Source organism: Electrona antarctica (genome assembly GCF_951216825.1).
Source record: "Electrona antarctica genome assembly, chromosome: 16".
Taxonomy (NCBI): Eukaryota; Metazoa; Chordata; class Actinopteri; order Myctophiformes; family Myctophidae; genus Electrona; species Electrona antarctica.
Genome location: NC_136797.1, coordinates 30,356,396 through 30,368,567, shown reverse-complemented (window position 1 = coordinate 30,368,567; position 12,172 = coordinate 30,356,396). Strand labels below are relative to the sequence as shown.

Genomic DNA, 12,172 nt, shown 5'->3' with positions numbered 1-12,172 from the left:
AAATGGAAGTGAAAGAATTGCCTTAGTTTGCCCTGTTTAAGTTCATTGATACTAATTACGAGTGTCTCGGTTATGATACACCTGCTTTAAAATCGTGGCTGCTGCTGCACAAAGTGTTAGCTTTTGGCAAGCTCAGAACCACCGAGAGCTGCTGGGACCCTTTGTGGAAGGGTCTAGCTCTAGTCCATGGTAGTAGTTAACTAAGTTGCTGTTTGTTTGCCTGTTATCTTTTTTTGGACAGTCCTGCACTTTATATTATTGCACTGACTGTCAGTGCAATAATATGAAGTGCAGGACTGTCCAACAACCTGTCGGTGACTAAGAGGTTGGTGTGGAGGGGTTTGGTAAATAAAACACCAACAAAAAGGACAGTTGTCTAATTCTTGTAGCCTCCTTGGTCATCCGGTCAACATTAGACATACATGTCAGCTAATAACAAAACATGTACTGTATATACACATACTGTACTACAGTCTACAGACATGATATGTCTTAGTAAATGTGTACATTTTACTAAGCTTACTAAAAAGATGATAATGCTTGAATCCTCACAATGACCAAAGCGTTTGTCTTTCTTCCTTTCCTTTCTCTTCAGTGATTTGCTTCCGACATACCATTGCACAAGCTACCATGGCGAGCTCTTTCACACGTCTGATTTCAAGCCCTCGTAATGCTGCCGTTCTGGCCAGCCTGGGAGCTGGTACCCTGGCAGGGGGCTTATGGCTGAACGAGAACAGCACTCTGATCGCTGACACAAAGAAGAAACTCTATCCTCCTAGGTAAGAGCACACAAACCACAGCCTGGCATTGTTGTACAAATGCATTTGCCTCGGGACAGCAGTTACGCAAATTCCATAATAAGTCAAATTAATTTGTCCAATAGCCATAGCCACCAGAATGTTTTCCAATTTGGGCGTATGATAGTTGTGAATAGGTAAAACACTTCTTTAAATTGAAGTATTTCTCATAAATATAAGTATATCATTACTAGACTGGGATCTTGGGTCAAAGAAATTGTACAAATGTATTTCATTAATTTGATGAAAACAAAGGTTTAAAATGGCAGCATATGACAGTAATTATAGTTATTGCTTGTTTGTACTGATCAGCTCAGTGGCATTGTGGCAAACTATAAGGCAAGGTTGGGAGGTCAGGGGTTCAGATCCTCAGGCCTATAGTCATACGCTCATACACTGTACCTAACAGTATAAAGATGGTACCCAATTGGATCCCTTTGGATTGAGGGTAATGCTGCATTCACATGGGATCAGGTAGACGGCAAACGGTAAAACCTGCTGTAAAGAGCGGTAAAAAGATTAAATATTGTAACATTGATGCCGTGTGCCGTTATACCGTCGCCGGTTCTGGCTGCCGTCTGCTGTGCCGTCCTGTTCCGTTTACCGTCCTGCTCCCATGATCCATCCAATGACTTGTTGCCTGGTCCCATATGAATGGGGCATAAGTCCATGTGACCATGTCCAGGGGGTGCACACTGCACTTATATCAAGCTGCCTCACACTACAGAAACAGGAGATGTGCTTCTTCTGACCTATCTGGAATGTGTCCTCTGTCTTTGACATCCTACTATGAAGGACAGTGGGCAGCTACTGGACTTAACAACGCTTAACAACGCTCTGATTCTAGAATCTAGAGCATTGCAAGTAAAGCTGGTTTTGAAAGCAAGAAATGTACATTTATAGGACAATATTATAGCTAGTATATTCAATACAGTATAAAACTGGCTACAACCTTAAATCGTGATGATTCTTACAGCTTCTTTTCCAGCAGTTAGGGAGGACTTTTCTCATTTTAAGTCATTTCCACATAATTATTTTCAAAAAGCAACCGATATTGTCTAGATAGATATGGATTGCATATGGTAAATAAATACCTAAAGTTGGCCTATCTTTAATGAGAATGGTGTTTCATAAAGTGACATCGAGGCTTTTGAAGCACCTGTTGAACAAGAAAATGAACATGATCCCTTGAGGAGTTCCTTCTGAGTAAGTTATGTAAAGCCCAGAGTCATGGGGTCTCGCTGGCAAGATCAAACATTCTACCCTTCACTGTCCCTCTCTGGTTTCTTCACTGTTACCTTTGACTTAATTTCTCCAAGGACACTTTTATTACACTGTTTTATTACAGTTGATTTAATTACAGTTTTTGTCATGGACATGTTGTCATTATAATAATAATGGGATGTCTGAATTATGAGCAGAGTTTAAGAAGATACTCCAGAGTACATTTTGGGGGGGTTTGCTTTAATCATTCTATCAGACAATGGATTCTGTGCTTAATAAGCAGAAAATAAATGTGCTTTGTAGCAATAAGGCTTCCATGCCAGCTAATTACTTTATATATTGTCACCATCTTAAACTAATGGCCTATGTCATTTTCTGAGGAATTGTTTTTGGCCTAAGTCAGCTCCTCCGCCTCATCATGACACTGCTCTGGTAAAATCGCCAAAGAAAAGGATCATGATGATCCCGCCCCTTTTAGTAAATTGAGTGTGACTTAGGCTAAAATAATCATTCAATTTAATCATATGTTACATAGCTGATAGACAGTGTTATTTATTAATAGACATACATTGTTCAAAACATTTTTTTTTAAATGACGTAGGCCATTAGCTTAAGAAGGCGATAATATGTGTTAATTTTCCTTCCAATCCTCTAGCGCTGACTTCCCTGACCTGAGGAAACATAACAACTGCATGGCCAAGGCTCTGACACCGGCCATCTATGCCAAACTGAGGGACAAGCTGACCCCCAACAACTGGTCGCTGGACCAGTGCATCCAGACCGGGGTGGACAACCCTGGACACCCCTTCATTAAGACGGTCGGAGCTGTGGCAGGCGACGAGGAGACTTACGAGGTAAAAAGGCATCATCATAAGGACACACTTCGGCTCCATCCATTATCTTTCTTAGCAATTACTCCATCAATAACCTTTTCAATGAATCAAATGATCAAGAAGGTATGGTTTTTTATATAAATCTACATGAAATCATTCTAATGGGTTTTTAATAATAATTGACTAAATCAATTAGTCTAATTACCCACTTTTCATACGTTGGTGTCATGGAAAAATGACACCTATGACGAGAAGGAAAACAAATCTATTTGACTCTTGAAATTGTTTATATTATTAAAAGTGATATTTCCCTTATTGATAGATTTTGTGCGACGCTGTAGTATGATCAAGCCGGACATCAATTCACACAACCCCCCCCCCCCCCCCCCCCCCTTGCCGAGAGCAACGATAGAGTATAATAAATAAGCTACATACTGTATACTGTACGCATACAGTATACCATACAGTATACAGCTTCGTAGCTCATCATCGTCATGCGGGTGATCAGCCCGTTCACACATTGCTGTGGAATGGTATTCCATTCCATGCCTCGGCCAGGATGTGTTGCAGGTCAGCCAACATAGTTGAGTGTGTTGTCCAGCACGTACAACACGACCTGCAGCAGGTCTGGGCTGTTGGCAGCTCATTCCATCCTCTCCACTCCTGTGTTGCTTTTCAAGTGCTGGGGAGGCACGTCCCAGGACCGCCTTTGGATTTTTGACAACACATTATTATTGCAAAGTAAAAAGTTATGATTTATTTTATTTATTTATTTTTATTTACTCACTTGTTTGTTGATTTGCTGACTTGTTTCCCAATGCAGAGGCAAATTATATACACCCTAAATCAAATATCTTTTGAACTACTTTCAACATGGCCTATTTTGGCCATGGCATTATAATAATGCAGACAATTAATACAAACAGTATCTATTGAAACATAAAACATGAATCATTTCTGTTGTTTAAAAGCATCTTTGTTGCGCTCCCACCAGGTGTTTGCTGCACTCTTTGACCCCATCATCAAAGACAGACACGGAGGCTACGATCCCAAGACCATGAAGCACCCCACTGACCTGGACTCTTCCAAGGTTTGTCCATCCATCCATCCATCCATCCATCCATCCATCCATCCATCCATCCATCCATCCATCCATCCATCCATCCAGCCATCCATCCATCCATCCATCCATCCATCCATCCATCCATCCATCCATCCATCCATCCATCCATCCATCCATCCACCCACCCATCCATCCATCCATCCATCCAGCCATCCATCCATCCATCCATCCATCCATCCATCCATCCACCCACCCATCCATCCACCCATCCATCCATCCATCCATCCATCCATCCATCCATCCATCCATCCATCCATCCATCCACCCGTCCATCCACCCGTCCATCCACCCGTCCATCCATCCACCCACCCACCCACCCATCCATCCATCCATCCACCCACCCACCCGTCCATCCTTCCATCCATCCATCCACCCATCCATCCATCCATCCATCCATCCACCCACCCATCCATCCATCCATCCATCCATCCACCCACCCACCCATCCATCCATCCACCCACCCACCCACCCATCCATCCACACATCCATCCATCCACCCACCCACCCATCCATCCATCCATCCATCCACCCACCCACCCACCCATCCATCCACACATCCATCCATCCATCCATCCATCCATCCACCCACCCACATTTGACCGGTTGTATTGTATGTCAGTGGTTCTCAACGTGGGGTCATCCTCAAGGACCCCCAGGGGTCCTTGAGGATGTCCCAGGAGGTCCCCAAAATCAGTTCAAGCATGTAAAACTTGTCTCCATTGGCTATTTTCAAAACATCTTGAATTTATTTTTGAAAAATGTGGCACGTTTTAAACATTTCAACAACTCAAATTTTGTATGGGTAAAATATATTTTGACAAATATTACTTTGGGGGGTCCTTGACATGAAAATGTTTGAGAACCACTGCTGTACGTTTGATTGATTGATTGATTGATTGATTGATTGATTGATTGATTGATTGATTGATTGATTGCAAAAAGTACAGTTATACAACAATGCTAAAAGGATAACACAAAGAGCCATGCGGGCTTGTTTGTTTCCATTATGGTCCTGCGTATTCAATTCACACAGATGCATAAAGGCATACAATAGTATGTACATTCACCTAATCTAAACACTTTTCATGTTTTCTTCCCAGCTCAAAAACGGAGTGTTTGACAACAAGTACGTGCTGTCGTCTCGCGTCCGTACCGGCCGCAGTATCCGCGGTCTCAGCCTGCCGCCCGCATGCTCCCGCGCAGAGCGCCGCGAGGTGGAGCGCGTGACGGTGACGGCCCTGAGCGGGCTGAAGGGTGACCTGGCAGGTCAATACTACAGCCTGGAAGGCATGTCGGATAAGGAACAGCAGCAGCTCATTGACGTGAGGGACTGACTATATTGATTATCGTTTTTTTTTTTTGACATATGAGGTTTCCACTCGACAGAGACATGTCTGTCTGTCTGTCTGTCTGTCTGTCTGTCTGTCTGTCTGTCTGTCTGTCTGTCTGTTTACATTATTATTAGGTTGCCTGCTGCATGCAGTACATGGTCCATTGATATCTATAGAAGAAAGAATATTTGGAATTGGAAATATGCTAACTGTTATACACTGGAGGGTCTTGAGGCCCTATCTCTATTGAAAAATAAAAACATTTAAAATTACTTCAAATAGCCAATCTACTCACAACGTGTCGATGTAGATCGGCTATTTACACAATTTATTTATTTTATTATTATTTATTTTGTAATAGTAAAAAATGCCTAAAATGTTTAGGCATAACTATTCACTATACTGTTCACTAACTATTCACTATTCAGTATTTTAAAATGTTTTTTAAAAATAGTAAAAAAAAAAAAAATGTCAATAAGGCCCTTGAGGTGGATATAGTCGCATTTAGCAGTGCAATTTTATTGAATTGATGTTCCCTCTGATCCACTCATGCTGCCACACATAAAGGACCACTTCTTGTTCGACAAACCAGTGTCTCCTTTACTCACTTCGGCCTTCATGGCCCGGGACTGGCCTGATGCCAGGGGGATCTGGTAAGACCAACGCAGGGCAAACTAAACCCTTATCCTCCTGTCTTCCTCACAGAGGAAAGTCCTGGACCCTTTATACTCTGCCAGCCTTACGCAGTAGTACAGTATAGTGTGTACAGTATTTATGTAGCCTCTTCTAGACTTTAACACTTTCCTTCTTCTCCTCATCTATATCAGTGTTCTTTGACTTCTCTAGAACCATATAAGTACAGTAGCTACTGACTTACCTTTAATGTGTCTTCTTCCTATGTGTGTTTTTCCACTTCCTGTCCCGTCCCGTCCCGTCCCGTCCCGTCCCGTCCCGTCCCGTCCCGTCCCCACCAACCTGTAGGACCACTTCTTGTTTGACAAGCCTGTGTCTCCGTTGTTGACATGTGCCTTCATGGCCAGAGACTGGCCTGACGCCAGGGGCATCTGGTAGGGTCTGCCTGGCTCTCCCTGCATGTCTATACTGTCTGTGTGGCCATTAAGATTTTTGAGTTAGCTTAGAGCATACCATGCCTTTTTATACTGAAGTATACCACAAGAAAATATTTGGCTCTCCATGTACAGTACCACCAAATAACATTTATTATGTATTTATTTATTTAGTTACAATACAGGAGCCTGCCTGTATTTAAGAACCTGCCCTTTTTGTTCCATTCCTAAGCCAATAATGCTGCTGCTCTGACAAAACTAAAAAATCAACGGCTAGGTGTGCTGTCATGCCCATTTCAGCATGGCTGCATAGCCTATTTCAACCACCTGTAATATAAATATTTCATTCACTTTTGTGTTTTTACAAAAAGTGAACAATGTGAGTTTGTGGGCTTGTGTCCTTAGATCCGAGTTGGTGCTAAGATGCAAGTAAACAGTGTCTCTGTTTTCATGGTGGTTATGTTATGTAATAACACATGCCTGCTCATAAAATCAGCATGGACTGAGACCAAAAGCATTACAAATAATATATTATATTGTTGCTGTCGGACAGAAACCTCTTATCTCCATTTTTTTCTTCAATTAATAACCTACTTGATTGTACAGCATCACAAAAGCATCGACAGTAGCAGATCTACAAGCTTGAATGCGAGGCGACACGTTTCGAGCTTCTCTGCTACTTTTGATGATTTTTCATTTGAACCCTGAAAAGTAACAGTTTTGGTCATATTACGAGGTTTCCACCCGACACAGCGACATTGATATGTTTTATTACGTTTTAATTGTTTGTACAGCCCGCATGGGGTTAATGTGGTTCATTGACATTGGCCATTTCTCCTCAAGGCACAACAAAGATAAGAACTTCCTCATCTGGGTCAATGAGGAGGACCACACCAGGGTCATCTCTATGGAGAAGGGAGGCAACATGAAGAGTGTGTTTGACAGGTTCTGCACAGGACTCAAACAGGTAGGCTACGTTACACATCACAGATCTACTATCTCAATCATTGGATCCGATGATGATAGCCAGTGGCGAACCCATTAAGATCTGAGGCTGATTCTAAAAAAAGCAAAGACTTGAGTTAATGAATTGCACAAATTTTCTCGATTTTTCTTTTGAGCTTCTATTTGCCAATTTTGAATATCCAAATTATAAAATAATGGTTAAAGTGCTTAAAATGATTGTGATGCTATATGCAGAACGTAGAACAAGAATGCATGTCATGTCCCGTCCTCTAGGTGGAGCACCTGATCCAGGAGCGCGGCTGGGAGTTCATGTGGAATGAGCGCCTGGGCTACGTTCTGACCTGTCCCTCCAACCTGGGCACCGGCCTGAGGGCTGGCGTGCACGTAAAACTGCCCCACCTCAGCCTGGTAAGAAGCAGGTCGACCAGGGACGTTTAGAGAATGTTTGAGAGGCAGGGGCTGACATTCCCTAAAAGGGCCCTTTTGGCAAAAAAAACATACATTTATATTTTCAGGGCGCGAACCCGCGCTCTTGAGCTACTACTGGAGATGCGGCGTTAGAGACTGACACGGGAGTGGATTTTCACTCCTGTCCTGTCCCACTCCCACAGAAAAAATCCTGTCCTGTCCCAATCCTGGGCCAGAGTTTAAAAAAAAATCCTGTCCTGTCCCACTCCTGTAGAATGACTCCTGATCCCATCCCGCTCCCACTCGAAATTACTCCCGCTCCCATCCCGCTCCTGTTTTTTTTTTTTATGTTAGTCATTAGGAAAGGCAATTGATTGATCGATCCATCTATCTATCTATAGGCCTATCTATCTATCACTTCTGGCTTCTCAAGACAGATAGCCTACCAATAAAATTAAAATAAATAAAGTGGGCAATGTTGGATTTAACTTTGACTACCAAATACAGTTCTGACACTTCATTTAAGTCCTATACGGTTTTTCCCTGAACAGAACTTAAAGCTTAACAGTTAACAAGTGCTTTGTCAATTAAGATAAAAAAAAACCTCAGTGTCAATTTAACTCTATATGATTAATTATTCAGTGTACAAGTCTATGTGTATGGCAGTGGTCCCCAGGGGTCCTTGAGAGAGTTCCAGGGGGTCCCCAGCTAATTAATAGTTTGGAACCAAATGGACCATTATGGGTCTGTAACAAATTATGTTATGGGAGTGTACAAATGGAACCAAATGTTGTTCCATTTGTACACTCAGAGTTAAATTAACATTGATTTTACAATATAAATTGGGGGTCCCAGCGATAAAAATGCCATTCAATGGGGGTCCATAGACTAATGCATGTCAAACTGGGGGTCCTTGAAAATAAAATGGTTGAGAATCACAGCTAGAACCGTAATACAAATCTTCTCTTATGCCCCTGGCATCTTTTCAAATGGGGGTCTGCGGGCTAATAAATGTCAATTTAGGGGTCCTTGACATGAAAATGTTTGGGAACCACTGGTGTATGCGACTCGGTTGGGAGAAAGAAAGGAGACGATGTATTGTAGAACATTCGCTCAGAATAGAACAGCTGTTCAGAGAGCTGTAACAGCGTTAGCATGTAGCTAACATAGCATCACAATTGAAAGTTGCAACGTTGCCACTGCCAGGGGAAACAAATGCATCAGGATGATCTGGCTATAAATAATCGATTAAATCACGGCACCGGCGCGATGCAGAATCATACACGGCCGCATTACGATGTCTTCATATAAAACTTTATAAGACGTCCAGCCCGACTGGTTTGCAATTGGAGGAGGTGTTTGACTGTTTGTGTTGTGGAAGCACTAGCACTGCTGGATTATGGGTAATGTAGTTGGCTCACAGAAAGATGACTACATCGATGTCAATCCCGCTCCTGCACGCTCCTGTTGATTTTCATTCCCGTCCCGTCACGATCACGGGATTAATACAAATATTAATCCCATCCCGCGGGAATCCCGCGGGAATCCCGTGACCCGCGGGAGTCCCGACAAAATGTCAGTCTCTATGCGGCGTACGACAAGGATTTCTACACAGAGGACAATTTCTTTCAATGTAAAATGTTGCTTTCAAGTTCAGGAGACTTCGTAAAAAGGCAATTCTCCTGAATGCTGACGTTGGGTATGGCATGGAAAGGGGGGCAGTTGCATATCTTTCACCATAGACTGCAGTAAACAATGCATTCGTGGTGGCAGTTTTTTACAGACGGGTAAAAGGGCAGGGGCTCAAGCCCCCTTTGATGTCTATGTGTGTGCTCAAACTGCTCATGCCTGCATTGAACCTGGGCACCGAGCTCAGGGCCCGTGTGCACGTAAGTCTAGAATCTAATTGACTGCATTATTTAACATGATTGACTTTGACCCCGTAGGACGCACGCTTCTCCAAAATCCTGGAAAACCTGCGGCTGCAGAAGAGAGGCACAGGCGGAGTGGACACCGCTGCCGTCGGAGACACGTTTGACATCTCCAACAACGACCGTCTGGGCAAATCAGAGGCAAGTTTACCTTGTTGGGTTTTGCCTTAAAGACCGTACATTTTGTCTTGATTTGTATATCGGCTAATAGTGATCATGTCTTGATAATATAAACCTTGATAGCTATATTGTCATCAATCACATAACATCCCAATTTCAAATGCACCAGTTGTCTTACTTAATGTATCAGTCACAAAATTGCAAAGAACTGACGACTGATGTGTTTTGCAGCTTTGGGCAAACATTTTACATGCCCAATACAATCATCTTCCAGTACTAGCAAGCCAATTTGCCAATGACATGATGTGATGTAACCATAAAATGAGCGCTAAAACACCTGCAACACATAGATTAACATGGTCCAGGTCCACAACAAAATGGAAAGATAACCTTTGTTCTCTCGTGTGTGTGTGTGTGTGTGTGTGTGTGTGTGTGTGTGTGTGTGTGTGTGTGTGTGTGTGTGTGTGTGTGTGTGTGTGTGTGTGTGTGTGTGTGTGTGTGTGTGTGTGTGTGTGTGTGTGTGTGTGTGTGTGTGTGTGTGTGTGTGTGTTTACTGTAGGTGGAGCTGGTTCAGCTGTTGGTTGACGGAGTCCACTACTTGATTGAATGCGAAAAGAAACTGGAAAAGGGGCAGGAGATCAAGGTCCCCCCCTTCATTGAACTGTTCAAGTGAACTGAACCCACCAACTCACTTCACATAATATCTCAAACTGAGTTTGAAATAATTGTCTGAGTTTGAAAAATAATAGTCACATTTTGAATGTCTGTTAAAGGACGGACTCCGCTGATGGATGATTAGCATAATATAATCCATAGCCATGATCTGTGGTTATGCACAACTTCTACCTCAAGTTAGGTCTTAACCATAGATCTCACTTCAATAAAAACACCACTATACAATATTTTGTTTGCTGTCTTCTGCTGAGTCATTATTTTGTTTGACACAAATGTAATAGTCTACTCTAGATGGAAGGGGTCCATATAGGGTGGATTTCCTTAATCCTTGAAGTGTGTATTTTAAGATTCTGCCAGGTATAAATAATGTCCCATGGTTTTCGTTTTTAACCCTTTCTTACATACTGACCCCAAACCTGTAAAAGAAAAGACTATATAGGCCTACCTTTTGAAGGAAACAACCTGTAATGATTCTAGGGCGACCATCTCTAAGGCCTCTAGTCTAGAAGTCTCCATCTAAACCTTTGGGGTGGTGGGTGAGGATCCATCGAGTCGCAGTCACATATGCCAACACACAGTGATGCGTTACCTATGTGCGTTACACATACATTCTAAAGTTTATTACACACACAGAGAAATATATACAGTAGGACAGTGGATCTATGACGTCCCTAGTAGATTATGGAAACCATGATAAGAACAGAATGAGCAGGAACATGCCTGCATCTCATATCACATTGTACATGCAGTCAGTCTCTCTGATGCAGTAGTAGACAATCAACATGTCATGGTTATCAATATTCTTATGCATATAAATGTGTTGTCACTGAGTCAGGCAGCTGAGGCCGTACCATAACACAACCTACAGAGACAATTGAACACATCTTTCAGTTAAAAGTATGAAACGACATGACTTCAGCTTGTGACTGCAACTTGTTCCTGTTCGCAGATGACTCAGCACTGCTGGTCTCGGACAGGGACAAACTGCAGGTTGAAAATGCCCTCAGCTCTGAACTCGGTAGAATCTGCACCTGGCTCGCTGATAACAAACTATCTTTACACCTGGGAAAAACTGAATCCATTCTCTTTGGCTCTAATAGTAATCTCAGCAAGGCAAATGGCTTCTTGGTTAGAGTGGGTGACAATGTTATCACACGTAAAGATGAAATTACCTACCTAGGTTCCATCCTGGAGGCTAATCTTTCCGGTGATAAAATGGCCACCAACGTAATCAAAAAGCCGGTCAACCATAGAACAAGATTCCTTTACAGGATCTCCTCACTGGTCAACAAAAACACCTTGAAGACCTTAACAGGAGCCCTTGTACAGGGTTTCTTTGACTATGCATGCACCTCCTGGTACCACAGCACCTCAAAGGCCCTTAAAACCAGGCTCCAGACTTCCCAAAACAAACTGGTCAGGCTCCTACTTGACCTAGCCCCCCGAACCCACCTCACCCCTGCCCACTTCGACAGGCTGGAATGGCTTAGGGTCGACGACAGAGTACAGCATCTTGCAATGGGTCTGGTCCACAAGATTCGATACACCACCAAGATACCCATGTACCTGTCTAGATACTTCCTTAATGTTAACGAAGTCCACACCCACAACACCAGAGGGAGTGCAACGAACCATGTACAACCCAGATTCGGCACAAACAAGGGACTAAATTCTTTTCGCTCCTATGCCACCAAAAT

General features: G+C 42.9%; 1 protein-coding gene across 1 annotated transcript; it reads left to right on the top strand.

The window, feature by feature from the left end:
* Window positions 1-616: 616 nt before the first annotated feature.
* LOC306939865 (creatine kinase S-type, mitochondrial-like) lies at window positions 617-10,702 on the top strand. Its single transcript, XM_079524634.1, has 9 exons — window positions 617-779; window positions 2,677-2,875; window positions 3,849-3,944; window positions 5,078-5,299; window positions 6,290-6,375; window positions 7,219-7,342; window positions 7,615-7,749; window positions 9,696-9,821; window positions 10,360-10,702. The coding sequence occupies exons 1-9, from the start codon at window positions 631-633 to the stop codon at window positions 10,471-10,473; spliced, it is 1,251 nt and encodes a 416-aa protein (XP_079380760.1). The 5' UTR covers window positions 617-630; the 3' UTR covers window positions 10,474-10,702.
* The last annotated feature ends 1,470 nt before the right edge of the window (window positions 10,703-12,172 follow it).

Coding starts and splice junctions, on each gene's coding strand:
- LOC306939865 (XM_079524634.1), top strand. CDS start 631: ATGGCGAGCTCTTTCACACGTCTGATTTCAAGCCCTCGTAATGCTGCC. Junction 5,300..6,289: donor AACAGCAGCAGCTCATTGAC/GTGAGGGACTGA, acceptor ACCAACCTGTAG/GACCACTTCTTGTTTGACAA. Junction 7,750..9,695: donor AACTGCCCCACCTCAGCCTG/GTAAGAAGCAGG, acceptor TTGACCCCGTAG/GACGCACGCTTCTCCAAAAT.